This window comes from Sinocyclocheilus grahami, unplaced genomic scaffold (assembly GCF_001515645.1).
Source record: "Sinocyclocheilus grahami isolate Dianchi unplaced genomic scaffold, SAMN03320097.WGS_v1.1 scaffold76.1, whole genome shotgun sequence".
NCBI classification, from domain to species: domain Eukaryota; kingdom Metazoa; phylum Chordata; class Actinopteri; order Cypriniformes; family Cyprinidae; genus Sinocyclocheilus; species Sinocyclocheilus grahami.
In genome coordinates this window covers 1,222,072-1,243,062 of record NW_015505255.1, presented here as the reverse complement: position 1 = coordinate 1,243,062, position 20,991 = coordinate 1,222,072, and the positions used below count along the sequence as shown (strand labels likewise).

The following is a 20,991-nucleotide window of genomic DNA, read 5'->3' as shown; positions in this document are numbered from 1 at the left end:
CAGCAAAATAAGTATAGAAGATTTGGAAGCCGCTCTTGCCAGTCTTAGGGCTTCAACTGAAAGCAAGGCAGTCTCAGTCGAATGTCCACTTCTGAAGCCAGATTGGTTGCTGTCCAGGAGGTTGTTCTGTGTGAAAAGGGCTGAAACTTGGTTGAATACAACTCGTTCAAGTGTTTTTGCAATGAAAGGTAGAAGGGAAACCGGTCTGTAGTTCTCTAAAAGAGTTGGGTTAAGAGTGGGTTTCTTAAGAAGTGGGGTTATACGGGCCTGTTTAAATGTTGAGGGAAAAACACCAGTGTGAAGGGATGTTTTAACGATGTGAGTTGAGTGCAGGTACAACGGCAGGAGAAATGGCTTGAAGGAGATGAGATGGAATAGGATCAAGCGGACAAGTAGTAGGATGATTGGAAAGTATGAGTTTAGAGACTTCTGCCTCAGAGAGTGGAGAGAAGGATGAAAACGAGTGTATGATTGCTGGTAATGTGTTTGACAGTTTGTGGTGTGACAAATTGTGCACTGAGGTTTGTAATTTTATTAATGAAGAATGTGGCAAAGTCGTCAGCTGTTAGAGTTGAAGAAGGAGGGGGATATGTATATGTATATACATAATAATATGTATATATAACATTAACTTAACATATTACTTAACATATTAAACTAATAATAATTACCTAATAATATATATTTTTTAAATTGGGTAACACTTTAGTGCTGTCAAACGATTAATCGCATTCAAAATAAAAGTTTTTGTTTACATAATATATGTGTGTGCACTGTGTATATTTATTATGTATATGTAAATACACACACATGCATGTATATATTTCAGAAAAAAATTTACGTTTATATATTAAATATATTTATATATAATATAAATTATATGAATATAAATATATACATGTAAATATTTTCAAAATGTATACTGTATGTGTGTGTATTTATATATACATAATAAATATACATAGTACACACACATATATATTATGTAAACAAAACTTTTATTTTGGATGCAATTATTCATTTGACAGCACTAATAGGGACCAATTCTCACTATTAACTAGTTGCTTATTAGCATGCCTATTAATAACATATTGTTTATTAGTAGTTATAATGCACATATTCTGCATGACCATATTATACATCCCTAATCCTACCCCATACCTAAACTTAACAACTACCTTACTAACTATTAATAAGCAGCAAATTAGGAGTTTGAGGCAAACGTCGTAGTTAATGGTTTGTTAATGGCGACTGGGCCTTAAAATAAAGTGTGACCTAATATTTATTTTAAAATGTTTTTATTTAGCTTAGTAATAATTATTATTAACATAATAACATTTTCTTAACAGAGTTTCCATTTTCTTCGCTGTGCAAGACCTGTACCACATTTCATCCTATTATCCGTTTATCCTGAGAGATGTCATCCCCCAGATATCTAAGGTTGCAAAGAAAGAGTATGAATCACATCCTGTTTTTTGTTTATGCAGTAGGCAGGAAGCATACCTGTATTGATGATAATCTCTCAGGCTCATGGCTAGTTGAGCTTGATTGTGAGTGTGTTGGGAGGGGTCATTTCATGCAGTCCTGCAAATCCTCAACTGTCTGATTCATTCACACCAACAAAGAATTCCAGACCTGTCTTGTGTTTGGAGAAAAAAAAGGCACCACCATGTTTCTGCTTCTCAGACACGGTCATCAAAAGCAGCTTACTATGCAGATGCCATCTTCTACTTTCTGCTGATAGACACAACTAAAGGGGCTGTTAGGGTCCGTCTCAGTGGTAGCCAATTTAGTGTGGTCACTAGAGGGACGATAGGAGGCCTGCAGTTTATTAGATAATGAACTTGCATGACATCACTGCAGTTTGCTTTCTTTGGAAGGCAATAAAGTATTCAACTTGGTTTGCCTGGCATTGTCTTAACAGTTTTCTGATCCTAGGTCAGTGCCGTCATGGTCAGTTCTCCCATGATGGTTTTGTGCCCTGTCTGCCCTGCCCACAAGGCACCTATCAGCCTGAGGTCGGCCGAACTTCCTGTTTCCCATGTGGAGGAAGCCTCACAACCAAATATGATGGTTCTGTGTCCTTCCAAGACTGTGAGACTAAAGGTGAGAAGAATATGGCTATAATACAAGTCAGATTATACTGCTGTTCAAAAGTTTGGGGTCAGTAACTATTTACAATTTAATTGTTTTCTTTTTAATGTATTTTGAAATTGAATTTATTCATGTGATGGAAAATGTGAATCTTCAGCAGCCATTACTCAGTCTTCAGTGCCACATGACCTTTCAGAAATAATTCTAATATGCTGATTTGGTGCTCTGAAACATTTCGTATATTATCAGCGTTGAAAACAATTGTGGGTATTCATATTTTTGTGGACGCTGTGATGCATTTATATGAAATGGAAATCTTTTGTAAGATTATAAATGTCTTTACTGTCACTTTTGATCAATTTATGCCATCACTACTGAAAATAAAAAGGATTTATTTCAAAATTCTGACTGACCCATTTTGAACAAAAGTGTATATTTACATTAATGAAGACTACTCTGCTGGAAAAAAAACAGCTTAAGCAGGTCTCCCAACCAAATTTTAAGGGGTTTACAACTCTTTTTTTAACTGGTCAGGCTGGGACAACAGTTTTATAAGCAGATTTAAAGAAGGGTATTATCTTAAAATGTTTAATTCTTTTATATTTAGTAGAATTTTAAGACAGAAATGCTGATTTCAGAACTGATTTTGGTGTCCCTACAGTTCAGTGCTCCCCAGGGCATTACTACAATACCAGCACCCACCGTTGCATTCGTTGCCCCATTGGAACCTATCAGATGGAGTTTGGCCAAAACTACTGCATTGCCTGCCCTGGAAACACTACTACTGATTTTGATGGATCCACAAACATTATGCAGTGCAAAAGTAAGTGCAATTCACACTTTAAAAAAAAACTGGGATTATTCTTTCAATTCAGCCTATCCTTTTCTCATTAAAAAATGTATTTTAGTTCTCTGTATAGTCTAGCCTAAGTGGTTTAATTTGTTCCTGCCAGACAGACACTGTGGAGGAGAGCTGGGAGAATTCACCGGCTATATCGAATCCCCCAACTACCCCGGCAACTACCCGGCCAACATCGAGTGCACCTGGACCATCACCCCTCCGCCCAAGCGCAGAATCCTCATTGTGGTACCTGAGATCTACCTTCCTATTGAAGACGAGTGTGGGGACTATTTGGTCATGCGGAAGAGCTGTGAGTGTTGCAGGGCTGTGATCTGGTGTTGAATGCATTGGCTCAGCAGGGTGATTGTGAATACACATGTGAGGAAATGGGGGGAGGAGCCGCATCGATGGGCTCATTAGGGCTCTCCTTCATCTCTTGGGGTTCGAATAAGCCACTGAAGAGGTCTTTAGAAGTTTCTTTACTGTTCCCACAGCTCTACCTAATTCAGTGACGACTTATGAGACGTGCCAGACATATGAGCGACCCATCGCCTTCACCTCCCGCTCCAAGAAACTCTGGATCCAGTTCCGCTCCAATGAAGGAAACAGTGGAAAAGGCTTCCAAGTGCCATATGTAACGTATGATGGTGAGAATTGAATTGCTGACGTGTTTGTATTGTGTGATAAGTGTTTAAAGTAGCTTGAGTATTTATATGCTGTCTATTGTGCTTCTTTTAGAGGACTACCAGGAGCTCATTGAGGACATTGTTAGGGATGGAAGATTATATGCCTCTGAGAATCATCAAGAAATTCTTAAGGTATAGTGCATTAAATTGTCTTTCAAAGCAACTTTTAAACCGGTTTCATTGTAACTTGATTTTAAGTAATTAATGTGAGGCAAGTACTAAAATCAAGAGGTTTGCCGTTGCAGATCCCAGTAGGAAAAAACAGACAATAGTGCCACCCTGTGGAAGACGGCAAAATATATTGTACTGGTGTTTTGTAAATGACTTTTAAAGTCCATTTATGTTTTCTTATTAACTTTACAGGACAAGAAGCTTATGAAGGCCCTGTTTGATGTCCTGGCCCATCCGCAAAACTTCTTCAACTACACTGCACAAGAGTCTAGAGAAATGTTTCCAAAATCATTTATCAGATTTCTCCGCTCCAAAGTTTTGAGATTCCTACGCCCCTGAATTTTGTGAAATAATCTTGTACGGAATAAATATTTGGTGCTCCAGAGAAATTTTAAATGACTGACCTGGAACAAATATTCCTGAATGTTCTTGGCCGCCTGCATACTTGCGGATTCAAGATGAATTCTTGAACCTGATGAGATGAGAACTCACAAGAAACTTTCCTAAATACATCAAATCAAAACAAACCATTGGAATTTTTTCTCCTGAAGAAAATGAACTGTTTTTCCAGTGAATGGATTTATTGCTGCCCTTCTAACCATTCTAAAATGAACTGCCACCTTTCAAGAAAATTATTCTTCCTGTTTCATTCCTTTATTGCCCAGAAGTGACTGTGTTACAAAAACATGTTAATTACAGCCTGAATTATAGTCAGAAAAAAGAAGAGCAACTACATTGCTTGTTATATATTATAGGTAATTTCACAAAATTTGCCATTTTTTGTGAAAATATGTTTGAGCAGCTTATTTTGAAACTTCAGACAACTACTTAGAATGTAGTGGAAGTTAAAGCAGTTAAAGTCATTTTTGCAAGTTTGAATGTGTTGTACATTATGTAAAAAAAAATTAGCATCAGCTCTCATGTTACTATATTGTATTCTTTTTTTGCATTGTAGCCTACTTCATACATGACATATATGTATTCTTCATTTTTTTCCAGTCAGAAACCGTAGATGTACACAATATTTTCAGTGGCACTGGTTAGACATTTGATATATCACTTCTCAGTTTCTCTGCATTCACTTCTATCACACTTCCATCACCTAAACTGATTTTTGGATTAAGAGGCTCTTGATGTAGGATTGATTACTCGTTGATGACATGCAGAGTAAATTAAATGTTTATATTTTTATGGTTGTACATCTAACATGTAAATAAAGAAATGCACTCAAAATGTCTTTGTTGTATCAAAAGCAACGCTTTTGCAATAGCCTAGATCAGCGATTTACAACCAGGGGGTTCTTGGATAAATTAAACTTTTCTTTGTTAAACCACTAAAACAGAAATTATGGCAATTAAGGCAAGACACCCCAGGTGTAATTTTTGAGTAGATCTCACCGTACTTCCACAGTTGAATTAAGAATTGCACACATTTTCTAAAATGTTATGATAAAATATGGAAATTTAGGCATTATCTAATTAAATATGCAAGTTAAAGCAGTTAAAGTCATTTTTGCAAGTTTGAATGTGTTGTACATTATGTAAAAAAAAATTAGCATCAGCTCTCATGTTACTATATTGTATTCTTTTTTTGCATTGTAGCCTACTTCATACATGACATATATGTATTCTTCATTTTTTCCCAGTCAGAAACCGTAGATGTACACAATATTTTCAGTGGCACTGGTTAGACATTTGATATATCACTTCTCAGTTTCTCTGCATTCACTTCTATCACACTTCCATCACCTAAACTGATTTTTGGATTAAGAGGCTCTTGATGTAGGATTGATTACTCGTTGATGACATGCAGAGTAAATTAAATGTTTATATTTTTATGGTTGTACATCGAACATGTAAATAAAGAAATGCACTCAAAATGTCTTTGTTGTATCAAAAGCAACGCTTTTGCAATAGCCTAGATCAGCGATTTACAACCAGGGGGTTCTTGGATAAATTAAACTTTTCTTTGTTAAACCACTAAAACAGAAATTATGGCAATTAAGGCAAGACACCCCAGGTGTCATTTTTGAGTAGATCTCACCGTACTTCCACAGTTGAATTAAGAATTGCACACATTTTCTAAAATGTTATGATAAAATATGGAAATTTAGGCATTATCTAATTAAATATGCACTCATTTGCATACCTTTCCAGAACAGAAATCTGAACATTGGCTAAAGCCAGGTTCAAAATGTTTGTTTCATTTTGTTGACACATTACATTTAAATCATCAAAACATGAAGAGGGGATCTCTTTTTATCATTCCATAAATCTGAAAAAGAACCTTGTTTTACGAATAAAAAGTTGTATAAAATGAGGCATATTAGCCTAGATATAAGTAGGTTAAAAAAGGCTGTCAACACATTTAAGTTCAAATAAATGACGGTGACTGATCTATTTGTAGTTAATGCCGTTTGAAGCATATAGCACCTGACTGAATATAGTAGTGATACGAGGGAGTGCTTTTTGAACGAGAGAGCTGAACTCAGTCTCGGGTAGAACGCTGTTCAGTTACGGAAGAATGGTTCCCACCCACGTGTTTCCGGAGGGAAGGGATAAAGCGCGGACCGGCTGCTGATGGTCAGCTGATGTGTCAAACAGAGTCCAGCCCTCACGCTTTGTTTTGTTGACGTTTATTTGGACTAAAAGAGTTCTTGCTGCTATAATATCTACTCGTTATTCTGGTACATCTCTCTTCAATATTTGGCGACGTTGTCTTTAGCGGAAGCGAAAAGATGTATCGATTGACCTCAAGAGCCGCGGTCAGTCTGTTGACGTTTTCATCGCTAATGTGTTTCCTGCTGATATTATCCGCAAAAACATCAGAAGCTAAGGTAAAATATGATATTTATTACTGTGTTTTAATACATAAACGATATACTTCGTGTAGTTGTGAACCTGTTGTGTTGTTGGCGGTGCCAACTAGCCGTTAGCATGTTCAATGTTTCTGCGAAATAAAAGGTAATAGTGCGTAATAATAAATCAACACTTTCTTTATCGGAAACAGTGTCAGGTGGATTCTAAACTGACAAAAGTATGGTTTATATGAGCTTGTGTATCTGTGGTCACTCTTCACAGAATTCAGAAGACATCAGGTGCAAATGTATCTGTCCACCTTATAAGGAAATTGCTGGGCAGATCTACAATCAAAACGTTTCATTGAAGGACTGGTAATTGATTTACTAGTCTTAATACGAGTCTACAGTAACTTCTGTAATAAACTAATCCCATGATGCTCTATTCACTGATCCATAACTTCTCAAATACAATCATTTGCACAGTAATTGCCTTCATGTGGTGGAGCCGATGCCTGTTGAAGGCAAAGATGTGGAGGCATACTGTTTACGCTGTGAATGCAAATATGAAGAAAGGAGCTCTGGAACCATCAAAGTAAGTTCAATGTCTTTATATGGTATGGTATATAATATGCTAACTTAAAAAAAAAAAAAAGCAAGTTTAAATATTAGAGAAATGATCATCTTTCTCTCTTTTACAGGGCACCATTATAGCATATCTGTCTATTCTGGGCCTTCTGTTGTTGTATATGATCTATCTGACACTGTTGGAGCCTATTTTGAAGAGAAGGCTGTTTGGCCATTCACAGCTCATTCAGAGTGACGATGATGTTGGGGTAAGTGTTTTGCTACATCTTTATGGATACAAGATTTAATATAAGTTGTAAGTATTGGTCGTTTGGATGAAAAATCTGTGTAATGAAATAGATGCATTTATAGATCTTTATTGTGTCACTAATGATAGTCATATGCTATAAAGTGTGCTAGCATTATACTCTGTTGTTATAGGATCAGCAGCCCTTCGCCAACGCCCATGACGTGCTTTCCCGTTCTCGCTCTCGCTCCAACATGCTAAACAAAGTGGAGCACGCTCAGCAGCGCTGGAAGAGGCAGGTCCAAGAACAGCGCAAATCTGTCTTCGACCGTCACGTGGTGCTTAGCTAAAAGCCTTCACAGTCTGGACTGTTATCCGTGGGTTCTGGTACTGTGTTAAATGCGGGGTCTTCTCCATGATGTCCGACCCATCTCATTGGTCTGCCTGAGCAACCCCCAGTGACTCCAGTGTGTTCATTTCTTTTTGATGTGTAGGTTTGTGGTCTTGACCAATGTGTGCGACTAAACCTTGTTCATTATTAGAGTTTGCTTGATACAGACAGTTTGCATTAATTATCACTGTGTTCTTGCATTCTGAAATCATGCACTCTAAAATTAGCAAAGAAAAAATGTTTACTTCTACTGCAGTCCAGTCACACCGAACTTGATGTGGGGATAGAAGTGCCAATTTCCTCATAAAATTCGGCTGATGCATTTATTCATTAAATCTTTTTATATAAATTTCAGGATTGTTACTAAACGCTAAATATTACTTTCCAGTCTTATTGTACAGTGTAAAATTACCCCCTCTTTTCTCTTCTTACTCTTCTCTTTCTTACCTTGCGGTTTCCTGTCAACTATTATATGTAAATAATGATAAGTGAATGTGTGTCGTTGTCTCCAAATGATATGCTGTACGACTAACCTCTCAATTCAGTTCTTCACTATTTTGGTGTAGATTTAGATTCATTATGGTGTACAACAGTTCCCTAGCAAAGAAAAAATGTTTACTTCTACTGCAGTCCAGTCACACCGAACTTGATGTGGGGATAGAAGTGCCAATTTCCTCATAAAATTCGGCTGATGCATTTATTCATTAAATCTTTTTATATAAATTTCAGGATTGTTACTAAACGCTAAATATTACTTTCCAGTCTTATTGTACAGTGTAAAATTACCCCCTCTTTTCTCTTCTTACTCTTCTCTTTCTTACCTTGCGGTTTCCTGTCAACTATTATATGTAAATAATGATAAGTGAATGTGTATTGTCGTTGTCTCCAAATGATATGCTGTACGACTAACCTCTCAATTCAGTTCTTCACTATTTTGGTGTAGATTTAGATTCATTATGGTGTACAACAGTTCCCGTTGTTATTTTTTGAAGGACAGCATTCATGAGGTACATGCTTTGATGGTATCAGAATTATATTCTTTGTCATTACTATCTGTATATATAATAATTGAAATGTTCAGGTACACGATTTAACAAAGAGAGCTGTTTTGACCTTTTGCGTTACATGACAGTTTTGTTAATGTGTGAATTCCGGTTTCTCGTCTCCGTTTGTTCCGGTAATAACAGCGCTGCTCAAATGACGCAGTTTCGGTTAATGGTAATGCCATTTTTAGTCCCCAGGAGGCGCTGTTTCCAAACGGGCTTTTTGCATTAGCGTCGAAGAACAGCGCTAGAGTTATGCATAAATAAACGTGCTACGTTATAAAAAAATAAAAACGATTATAAAATTGAGCCGACTACTTGTAATTAGTAAGATAATGCTCTCAAATACGCAGTGACAGTATGTCCTACTCATACACTACTTTTAACATAAGCACAATGAACTTGAAAATATTTTGCTGAAAAGCTGAGCGTATTAGTTTACCCGAAAGTATTTACCTCGTAAACGATCTAGACAACGTGAAGTAGTTTAACATAGATGATGCATATCACATTTCTCACATAACGGTTCTCATCATTTCCTGCGCTCCCTCCTCCTCCTCCTCCTCCTCCTCCTCCCAGCCAAAAACACTGGGATAGACAGATCAGCGCGCAATCAGAACGCACTCCACTGAAAACTAACTTACTCAAATTCACAGCATGGATATGTGAAAACGTAACCTTGACAACACAAGCGCCACTTACCCACAGAAGGTAGGAATTTATTTTCCTGACTGTCTTTATGTTCGCGGCTCCATCTCTTTTGAGCTTCTTGTTTTGTGCATGGATTAAAAAAAATAAAATTAAATCTCTACAATTGATGGTAATAATGCTACAGAGGATTTTAAATGACCTAAGTTGTCTGTAGAGACATAAATAAAAGCATAACAGAAAAATATAAATAAGAGTAAAAGTTAAATAACAGGTTAATAATAACAGAAAAGTTTGCATGCGTTTGGATATGAACGATTAAAATGGACTGAGCCTCGAATGTGTTTTGAAGTCGCTAACTGTGAACAGGGGAAAGAAACTTTCCTTCATTATAGAAGTATAATAAACACGGCTATGAGAGCAATGGATGACAGTGGTCTACTACTCAGGATGGACTGTGTGTGCGTTCATTGGAGACTCATGAACTCCTCTGTGGTGTTTTACTGTGAACCAGAAACAAGGAGGCGCTCTTAAACCTAAAATCACTGAGAAAACGGATGGATGCGTCTTAGAATTATCATTATAACAATATGAAAAGAAATTAAAAGCAGTTGTTATATTTAATCAGAATATAAATATGTATTTTTACAACGAATTCAGAGCAATGGATGACAGTGGTCTACTACTCAGGATGGACTGTGTGTGCGTTCATTGGAGACTCATGAACTCCTCTGTGGTGTTTTACTGTGAACCAGAAACAAGGAGGCGCTCTTAAACCTAAAATCACTGAGAAACGGATGGATGCTTCTTAGAATTATCATTATAACAATATGAAAAGAAATTAAAAGCAGTTGTTATATTTAATCAGAATATAAATATGTATTTTTACAACGAATTATTTTGTGCTCATTGGTTGAGTTTTGCTGTTGCTATTGCTGGTAATATCTGAAATTTAGATTACGTTTTCCTCAGACTAACAGCAACCGTTCACTGTTTTTACACTTTCTTATCTCTGTGGTAAATAACCCCATCATCTGGTTGTCTGTCCCCCAGGGCCACAGTTTGGGAAATGATTAGGGCACAAACCACAGCTCTCTCTGTATCTCTCTCTTTCTGAGTGTGTCTCTGCCTCCCTCAAGGCTGCCTGTCCTTTCCCATGGGCTTATCATGGTTCCTTGACATATCTATCGTGAATGTTTCTTTCTGGTGTGCCCTTGCCCTTGTTTAAAATGTAATTCTGTCGTTGCAACATTGCAAGAAACTTTGGAAACAATGGTTCATACTAATGTCAAAATATATATGCACATTAAAAAAAAAAATTTCAGACACATTATGTGTTTAAGTGTTATTATCTCAAGCTAAAAGATGCAATTATGCTTTCAGAAAGGTAACTGAGTTGATGGTAGTTGGGTTGACAGACACGTCTGTGCTCAAGTTCCAAAATGCTATTTTGGTTATCAAAGTCACCTCGAATGAAGAAAAAAACAAAACTCTTAACATACTATTTTTGTGTTGTGTTACAAAAATGTCTATATTAAGACATTTTTGTTTAAGTGCTTATTTCATCTTGCATGAGTTATTGTTCAATTAATTTTTACACATATGTTGGTTACATTGTGAACGCTAATGGCTTCCGTTTTGTAGAATGACCCATAATACAAAAAATACAAGGCTGCCTGTCCTTTCCCATGGGCTTATCATGGTTCCTTGACATATCTATCGTGAATGTTTCTTTCTGGTGTGCCCTTGCCCTTGTTTAAAATGTAATTCTGTCGTTGCAACATTGCAAGAAACTTTGGAAACAATGGTTCATACTAATGTCAAAATATATATGCACATTAAAAAAAATTTTTCAGACACATTATGTGTTTAAGTGTTATTATCTCAAGCTAAAAGATGCAATTATGCTTTCAGAAAGGTAACTGAGTTGATGGTAGTTGGGTTGACAGACACGTCTGTGCTCAAGTTCCAAAATGCTATTTTGGTTATCAAAGTCACCTCGAATGAAGAAAAAAACAAAACTCTTAACATACTATTTTTGTGTTGTGTTACAAAAATGTCTATATTAAGACATTTTTGTTTAAGTGCTTATTTCATCTTGCATCAGTTATTGTTCAATTAATTTTTACACATATGTTGGTTACATTGTGAACGCTAATGGCTTCCGTTTTGTAGAATGACCCATAATACAAAAAATACATTTTCCCATATTTTGAGCATTATCCAAGTATAACTTGAATATTGAATGCAATATTCTGCTTTGTATTTTTAAATGCCTGAACAGAATGATTGTGACAGGAATATTTTGTGGTAAGGGTGTGGTGAACATTCAGGGCTGTTGGAAACAGATACTGTTGTATTTTGGAGATTTTGTGGGTTTTGCTGAACATGACTGATGGAACCCTTACAAATGTGTTCAAGGAAGAGGAAACAATTTAATGGGTCTGGCATAATGTTTCTCATACACCTAACTACTTTAACAGGTGTAAATTGTACTTTTGACTTGTAATTGACTTGGTAGTGGAAATGTAAGTGTATTTGAAAATGAAAACTCAGACAAAAAGAAAATACCCAAAAACCAAACAGTTATTATGTTTTCCATCATGGCAATGTAACATGTAAAATAAGCAGTTCACCTCCCCCAAAAAAGAAGCAAATCTGCTGAACATTTACCCACCCTCAGACCATCCAAGATGTAGATGAGATTGTTTCTTTATCGGAACAGATTTGAAGAAATTTAGCGATCATTTGCTCACTAATGGATCTCTGCAGTGAATGGGTGCCGTCCTAATGTGAGTTCAAAGAGCTGATAAAAACATCACAATAATTCACAAGTAATCCACATAACTTCATGTACATCAATTAATTGTGAAGTAAAAGCTGAGTGTTTGTAAGAAACAGGTCCATCATTAAGATGTTTTAACTTAAAAATATGAATCATCTATCCACAGTATTGCTTAAAAAATGTCTGGTCTTAATCAGGTGAGAAATATGCACAGGTCAATCACCATTTCTAAACAAATATGTCAATGCATTTTGATGTGAGAGGACAACAGGGGATGAACTTTTTATTGGAGGAGGCATTATTATGCATTATGGACATTAATACCATTATGGTATTTAGGCCAGAACCGAGGGTTTAAAATGAAAAAGCCTTACTAATGGATTTATTTCTTACAAACATGCAGCTTTTGGCTTCATAAGACATTGATTGATAGACTTGAATCATATTGTGATGTTTTTATCAGCTATTTGGACTCATTCTGACGGCACCCATTCACTACAGGCAAGACAGGCAATACATTGGTAGTCAACCTTAAACTCAATGTATAACAGTTGAAAGGTGCAAGGCCCAAGTAGTTTGTAGCATTAGAAATTTGTTAAAAACAACAGAATGAAACTAACTCAATCACTAGTAGTATATGAATCTTTAAGTTAATATGTAGTATAATATGTAGCAGACAAGTTAAAATGTTCTTAATGCTAAAAAAGAAGATCCTCAGAAGAATACAGCCGCATATTTCACCAACTTCCTCTGAGAAAAGACCAAAGGAGCATTGAGACTTCCGTAATTGCAATCACAGGGATGATGGGATACCCCAGGGGGATACATCTCAAGTATTTATAACAGTCCTTACCAGTCAAGTGCTGCTATGAGGATTCATTAGAATATTATTATGTGCTGGACACACTTACGTGGAATTTGTGGAGCTGTTAAATGCTGCCAACCGATTAAAAACAAAGCCCATGTGGAGAAGTTGTAGATGTTTTTCTGCACAAAACAACAGAATTAAGCTCAATGTTGTGGTTCCCACTGCTGAGCTTGGTTATCCAGAGACCATATTGAGGATGCATTAGGTCAACACTTAGACAGCAATGATTAGAAAAAGGGATGCTTGGCTTTTAGATTAGTCCATTTCTAGCACACTATCAGTTGCATATTTTAGTGTTATGATCACCCTAACAGGTATCCTCTACCATGGGAGATGTTTAGTCTGGGCCTCTAATGTGTTCTTGACATGGGCTGCTCAAAATCAGGATGCAAGGTTAAATATAGCGAATGCTCGCTTACGACGTGAGAGTAACATGACAAACTAGGATTTGACCTTAATATATAATAGTATACCAAAAGTCTGATTCATAATAATATGGTGTTTTCCATCATGGCAATGTAACATGTAAAATAAGCAGTTCACCTCCCCCAAAAAAGAAGCAAATCTGCTGAACATTTACCCACCCTCAGACCATCCAAGATGTAGATGAGATTGTTTCTTCATCGGAACAGATTTGAAGAAATTTAGCGATCATTTGCTCACTAATGGATCTCTGCAGTGAATGGGTGCCGTCCTAATGTGAGTTCAAAGAGCTGATAAAAACATCACAATAATTCACAAGTAATCCACATAACTTCATGTACATCAATTAATTGTGAAGTAAAAGCTGAGTGTTTGTAAGAAACAGGTCCATCATTAAGATGTTTTAACTTAAAAATATGAATCATCTATCCACAGTATTGCTTAAAAAATGTCTGGTCTTAATCAGGTGAGAAATATGCACAGGTCAATCACCATTTCTAAACAAATATGTCAATGCATTTTGATGTGAGAGGACAACAGGGGATGAACTTTTTATTGGAGGAGGCATTATTATGCATTATGGACATTAATACCATTATGGTATTTAGGCCAGAACCGAGGGTTTAAAATGAAAAAGCCTTACTAATGGATTTATTTCTTACAAACATGCAGCTTTTGGCTTCATAAGACATTGATTGATAGACTTGAATCATATTGTGATGTTTTTATCAGCTATTTGGACTCATTCTGACGGCACCCATTCACTACAGGCAAGACAGGCAATACATTGGTAGTCAACCTTAAACTCAATGTATAACAGTTGAAAGGTGCAAGGCCCAAGTAGTTTGTAGCATTAGAAATTTGTTAAAAACAACAGAATGAAACTAACTCAATCACTAGTAGTATATGAATCTTTAAGTTAATATGTAGTATAATATGTAGCAGACAAGTTAAAATGTTCTTAATGCTAAAAAAGAAGATCCTCAGAAGAATACAGCCGCATATTTCACCAACTTCCTCTGAGAAAAGACCAAAGGAGCATTGAGACTTCCGTAATTGCAATCACAGGGATGATGGGATACCCCAGGGGGATACATCTCAAGTATTTATAACAGTCCTTACCAGTCAAGTGCTGCTATGAGGATTCATTAGAATATTATTATGTGCTGGACACACTTACGTGGAATTTGTGGAGCTGTTAAATGCTGCCAACCGATTAAAAACAAAGCCCATGTGGAGAAGTTGTAGATGTTTTTCTGCACAAAACAACAGAATTAAGCTCAATGTTGTGGTTCCCACTGCTGAGCTTGGTTATCCAGAGACCATATTGAGGATGCATTGGGTCAACACTTAGACAGCAATGATTAGAAAAAGGGATGGTTGGCTTTTAGATTAGTCCATTTCTAGCACACTATCAGTTGCATATTTTAGTGTTATGATCACCCTAACAGGTATCCTCTACCATGGGAGATGTTTAGTCTGGGCCTCTAATGTGTTCTTGACATGGGCTGCTCAAAATCAGGATTGCAAGGTTAAATATAGCGAATGCTCGCTTACGACGTGAGAGTAACATGACAAACTAGGATTTGACCTTAATATATAATAGTATACCAAAAGTCTGATTCATAATAATATGGCTTTGCATTAGAAACACTAGAAGCACAGCAGTTTTATTGTACAAATCTCTCAAGGTTTTGCAACAAAAATAGATTTCTATATTGTTCTTATTATTAAGACTGACTCAACACTACTTTTCCTTGAGCTTCTTGCATTAGTTCCCTCTAAATAACACCTGGAGTGAATTACTGTTCTTGGAACCCTGACAAATGTCCCTGAGCTATTATCTAAGCCAGTATTTCCCAACCCTGGTGCTGGAGGCACCCCAAAACTGCACATGTTGCATGTCTCCTTTCTCTGACGCACCAGTTTCAGGTCTTGGAGTCTCTACTAATGAGCTGATGACCTGAATCAGGTGTGTTTGCTTAAGGAGACATACAAAATGTGCAGTGTTGGGGTGCCTCCAGGACCAGGGTTGGGAAATACTGATCTAAGCAATTTAACACAGATTTGAGAAAGACTCCCACATTACGTTCCAACACCAGAAACCACATTTCTGCTGAGGTATTGGTACAATTTGAAGAGAACGTTTTGAACATGTTGTCATCCTAAAGCTCTTGTCAACCACAGATCCCCGCTTCTTATTGCGGTTGCTTATTTGGCAGCAGGTTTCTTATTTGCGCAAATTTCAATCCTACAGAGACCGCTTTTAATGCGTCAAACTTCATCTATTGAAAGCGGGATTTTAATATTAGACTGGCTCATGACAGACTTGGATAACGTGGAGGTTTGGTTTTCAGATTGCTCAAAACGTTCTGATATTCTATTATTTTTCTCCAGTTAACACTAAGATTAAAAAAGTCGACAGGTTTGGTTTGTTCCGTAGATATTCCTAACAACTAAAGCCATAAATTTGCCTCAGTATTGGATTTTAGTTTTGATAGTTTGACAACCTTTCCTTCCCCATTCAAATTCTCTGTGTGTATGTGCTGTACATGTGGAAGAATTGACAATAAAGCAGACTTGACTTGACTTCCTGTCAACTTAACACTCAACAGCTGTTTTTTTTTGTCACAAACTTATCATACAACTTTTCATACAACTATCCATAATGTAGAAATACCTTTGTTTTCTGTTTTGTGGCTACAAAATTCCCATCATCATCCATTGCTTAAGAATCTGAGCTAAATCAGAATTTGTGCATATTTAGATGCAAGTGGCTGGATCTTCACTCCTTTCAAAGGTTCTTTGTCTGTTTGTTCTTGAACTTACACTTCACAAACATGTGATTGCATACCACAGTTTAGACAGCTGTTAGCAATGTGTTATGCTTGTACTCTGCTGCTGAGAAACTGAAGATGTCTGTAGCGTATGGGTAATGGTAAATCACAGATCTCTTAGCAGTCTAAGATACTGAACTCTGAATATGTCCTGAAATTATTTATTCTCTACCTTAAATTAAACAGAATTTGTGTTCGCTTTCAATTCAAAAGACACTCTTTGTAAAATTGCTCTAAACAAGCTGCAATCATTAGAAATGAAATCCATAGCAGCAAGAAAACAAATCAATAAATGTTGCTCACTACAGCAAGTAGTAGCCTATTCTTCACATGACCTTTTCTCATTGCGAGCCTGTGGGTTTGTCTTCAGCAAGATCATGAAAACAAATGGCATAATATTAAATCATCCATACAATCATGTGACACTGAAGGACACTGCTCGAAATTTCATAGCAACCAACATTACACTGTCTGTAAATCTATATTTTAGTGCAACAAAAGCTCGCAAAAGATAGAAATAAAAATGGACTAGGTGGGGGGAAAAATTTATGTATATATAACAAAGTAATCCAGAAATAATTTGTGTAATAAATCATTTAGAATATTCTATAACTAAAAGAGCAGATTTTCGTCAGGAGTTAAACAAACCTTATTATCAAGTTTCTATCAATCAAAATTATGCAGATCGTTATTGTGTTAACATTTTATAGCTCGCTGCTTTTATTGCTATGATAGTGTTGTATTTGTTGTCCCTTTCAGTCGTTTATTCTGTGGCAATTATTCAGAGTTCATCCGTTTTTTGTGGTCACCGTTAATGTATTTTTCGGATTCGTGCGCGTTTGCAGAAGATGTATTTACAAAGAAGTAGAGAGGAATGGCATGTGATTACGATTCGCCCAATTAATATGGATCTCTCTGTGAGACCCCTCAACTACTTCTTCTGTGTCCTGGGAGACCGCTTTGTACGATGGGCTTTTTATTCCTGTTCAAATAAGGAGCTCTTCTGGCCTGTTTTTTCCTGGGGAAGGATGACGGAACCATCAGGCAAAATAGTTATGTGTGAAACGTGAAAGGCACTTATTTGAACCTCGCTTAATTTGCCATTGTAACATACCGTGTAAAGTTCAAATCCATGTGGCTCATGTGAAGAAGAGCCTGCCTGGGAGCTCGAGAACACGGAGAGGCGAGTGGGGGGAAAACAAGCCGTCTCCATGGCGACTAGCTCAGCCTTCTGCCAGAGAGAGTTCTCAAGCAGGGAGGAGGGATTTACCCCGCTTGAAAGGACATGCCTGGAAGTTTAGGGAAAAGTTCCAGGTATTACCGGCAAATCGATGAGCTTTTGCAATCGCTACGAGTGTTTTTATGAGACCCTGAACAAAAATGGCACGAACAGCGGGACGTTTCTTTCAGGTAAAACTTTTATCTCATTCTAGCGGGGGTTACATTGTATGAAAATGAGCAAACAAAGGCTGTGTGTCAAAACCCAGTGAGCTTGCTTGCTGGAAAGCATTTTTGAGCATCACGGAACAAAAATGCTTATAATTCGGAACCTTCGCGATTCCTCAAAATGCTCAAAAACATGACGTCCAAATATCTAACGGTAGTCTAGTTAGGCAGCTCACTCGCTTTGGAGGCGCAGCCAAAATGAACAGTAAATGTTTTATATGTAAATATGGCTCAGAACATGACTTTTTGTTCAAATGTGGTTAAAAATGGTTAACTGTATAAAAGCCATATGTGTTTACCTTATTTGGTAATTTCCCAACTCATATGAATCTTGTCTGTTGTTAACTCAATCGTGTAATAGGCTGCCGTTTTTTTAGTTTGATTCTATTTGAGGAACAGCCAAGGTCAAGTCTGGTTTATATCTTTCCCTGATAGAGCACAAAAAGTTTATGGATTGGTTTAGTGGCCAAAGCAGTTGTTGAGCATGGCATTAGCAGCGCCAATGTTATGGGTTCGATTCCCAGGGAATGATACATTCATTAAAAACAATACTTTGAATGCAGTGTAATCCACTTTGCTTAAATGCATCTGCCAGTTGCATAAATGTAAATGTTGAATGAGCGAGGATTGACAGCGGATAAAGGTACATTTCAGTTGTTACCACTAAAATCATGCAATTATTTGTGCACACACACCCACAGGCATGTACGCATGAAGGTTACATGATCACTGTTCAAGTATACAGTGCCCCCTGCTTTCAGTTTTGGCAGATACTGCAGCTGCAAGCTCTTTTTTCTGAACTTTCTGAACAGACTGTCTATTGTGCTATTGGAACAATGACCCTTCCTTCTCATTGGTCTGGATTGTCAGCTCAATCATGGGAGCCGCTCTGTTCTCTGTCCAGTGCTTGCGCAATATGGATCAGGGTGGGATGTCACCAAACCTTGAACAAAATAGACAGTCACCATCATAATGTGTAACAAACCTTTTCATAAGGTTAAGCTCTAGCTGATCCATAGCTTGTCATTCCACAATGAATGTGATTTTGTGAGCACACTGTGTCAGCTGAAATAACAGAGATGCAAGGACTCTTATTTCCACTGAATCCATTCAAACAGTATTACGTGCAGTATTACTTGTGTATTTATGCTTTTTCTTCCCAGATTCTGTTTCTTGACTTTTTATCGAGATGTAGAACGGTTTTCAGTATGCACTTTCGTTGTTACATTTAGTAGCTTGATATTAGTAATTGTTTTAGTGTGTGATTGCATTTTTTTCTAAGAACGTTCCTGGAAGCGATTCATGCATGACAGCAAACATGACTATAACAAAAGAACAATTGCACTTGTAAAATCCTTTTCAATGTGGTGCACTGAATGGACATCATTGCCTTTAAGGGACTGGGCATTGTGGTTTTTCTTCTGACACACCTGTAATTTTCAGACACTTTTAAAAGGAAACAAGTTGTGACTTGCTTTAATAGATAGCTGACCTTAAGATTACATGATGTGCTTCAAAATGTGTCATATTTAGGCTTTAAAGGGGTCATATTATGCTTTTTTAAAGATCATTATTTTGTGTATTTGGTGTAACAGAATATGTTGACATGCTTTAATGTTCAAAAACACATTGTTTTTCAAATACTGTACATTATAGTAAGTCCTCTATGCCCCGCCTCTCTCAAATGCTTCGTTTTCTACAAAGTCCCTCCTTCCGACAAGCGCAGTCTGCTCTGATTGGCCAGCTGACCCAGTGCATTGTGATTGGCCGAACACCACAAGCACGCGTCGGAAATGTAACGCCCCTTACCATAATCGCAAGCTTCGTCTTTCAAAATAAATGTAAAAACAGAGCCCGAAAGGGGAACAGAGTCGCGTGACCGACACAGTGATGAAGCTGGTATGTGTTTGCAGTACACAAGCCACGGTTAAGACAGCTGACTCCACTGTGAGTGACCCTGTCTCTCTCTCTCTCTCACACACACACACACACCCACACGAACGATGCGCAAAACTCCGCATTTGAACAGTCAATAGCAAATACTTAAACTAATAACAAAACAGTAGCTGATTCAGAAGCGCCAGCTTGTCATAGCAAAGTCAGAATTCCCTCCTCTCCTAGGTTCACGAAACGGGTGTCCATAAAATGCATTGCTGTTCTGTTGTAAGTAATCTTAAAGATTCCTAAATGCATCTACTTTCGGAAGGCCAAATAAAGTGCTTTTGCTTTCGCCTAGAAACACACAGCGTCTCCCTGACATGGCTGCTTCAACGCTAACTGCGGTTACTGAAACCACGCCTTCTTTCTTTGCGTGCACATTTGGGCGGCATTATGCAAATGTTTCCACATGGTGAGGTAGATATGTGGGGGCGTGTTAGAATGAGCTGTTTTAGGGGCGTGTGGCAGAGTCTTAACTTTGATAAAGAATATCTCTTTGGTTTTGAGACTTTAGTCTTTGCAACTTCAGGGATCGTATCTATGCACAATCAGCTTGTAACACTCCAAAGAGAAAGGAAAACTTGAAATCGCATCATATGACCCCTTTAATAAAACATTTATCATCCCATGTCTAAGGAGTGATTTTATTATAGCTGTCCTTGAATAACTTCTTCAGTCTAGAGTGGGGAGTCATATCAAGGAACTTGGTGTATTGTTGTGTGTCATTGGTATTATATAGAAACATCGCTTGTAACCTGTCAATCCGACAAGACCAGGGATAGGTTTACATGAGTCAGTGGGAAGCTTTTTGTCTTGTTGTTGTGTAACATCCCTCAAATCTGTGTGATATACTGTAAACTACCAAACACAATTGGCTGTGATGCAAGTCTGATGCATCAACATGTAGGCTACAAGTCTGGTTTCCTTACATGACACAAATGGCTTGGTGTTTAAAGGAATAGTTCACCCAAAAATGAAAATACTGTTACCATTTACTTGACTTTGTGTGTCTTTTTTCATGAAACACAAAATGAGACATTTTGAAGTTTCGTTGTGTAGCTCTTTGTAGTGGCCATATCTGTCAGGCTCTCCAGTGGTCCATACAACTACTACCATTCAAATCAATGGGGTTGATAAGGTTTTAAAAATGTTTTTACTAGTCATTTGAAGTCTCTTATGTTCACAGAGGTTGCAGTTTTTTAATAATAA

The 20,991-nt window shown here is 37.2% G+C and overlaps 3 protein-coding genes across 5 annotated transcripts in view; all 3 read left to right on the top strand.

The window, feature by feature from the left end:
- LOC107585952 (signal peptide, CUB and EGF-like domain-containing protein 2) overlaps nt 1-4,714 on the top strand; it is a 22,440-nt gene extending 17,726 nt beyond the window's left edge. The window contains exons 18-23 of the mRNA XM_016273145.1: nt 1,939-2,106; nt 2,756-2,917; nt 3,048-3,245; nt 3,430-3,582; nt 3,674-3,753; nt 3,985-4,714. Of these exons, the coding sequence (XP_016128631.1) occupies nt 1,939-2,106; nt 2,756-2,917; nt 3,048-3,245; nt 3,430-3,582; nt 3,674-3,753; nt 3,985-4,131 (908 nt within the window). The 3' untranslated portion in view covers nt 4,132-4,714. The remainder of the gene's footprint in view (nt 1-1,938; nt 2,107-2,755; nt 2,918-3,047; nt 3,246-3,429; nt 3,583-3,673; nt 3,754-3,984) is intronic.
- A 1,616-nt stretch (nt 4,715-6,330) lies between these two features.
- LOC107585953 (transmembrane protein 9B-like) lies at nt 6,331-8,202 on the top strand. The gene is made up of 5 exons (XM_016273146.1): nt 6,331-6,628; nt 6,873-6,964; nt 7,076-7,184; nt 7,291-7,425; nt 7,598-8,202. The coding sequence occupies exons 1-5, from the start codon at nt 6,530-6,532 to the stop codon at nt 7,751-7,753; spliced, it is 591 nt and encodes a 196-aa protein (XP_016128632.1). The 5' UTR covers nt 6,331-6,529; the 3' UTR covers nt 7,754-8,202.
- A 205-nt stretch (nt 8,203-8,407) lies between these two features.
- The window catches only part of LOC107585951 (suppression of tumorigenicity 5 protein-like), a 57,603-nt gene continuing 45,019 nt past the window's right edge, over nt 8,408-20,991 (top strand). Inside the window, exons 1-2 of one of the 3 annotated variants that reach the window (XM_016273144.1) lie at nt 9,096-9,106; nt 9,321-9,548. The gene's annotated coding sequence lies outside the window, so the exon portion shown is untranslated. Of the gene's footprint in view, nt 9,549-17,605; nt 17,809-20,991 lie in introns of those variants that run through there. The other 2 variants (XM_016273142.1, XM_016273143.1) reach the window with 2 other exon arrangements.

Excerpts from the sequence above, each read along its gene's own strand:
- LOC107585953 (XM_016273146.1), top strand. The coding sequence starts at position 6,530 with ATGTATCGATTGACCTCAAGAGCCGCGGTCAGTCTGTTGACGTTTTCA. Across the intron at positions 6,629-6,872 it reads CAAAAACATCAGAAGCTAAG|AATTCAGAAGACATCAGGTG; the intron begins GTAAAATATGAT and ends CACTCTTCACAG. Across the intron at positions 7,185-7,290 it reads GGAGCTCTGGAACCATCAAA|GGCACCATTATAGCATATCT; the intron begins GTAAGTTCAATG and ends TCTCTTTTACAG.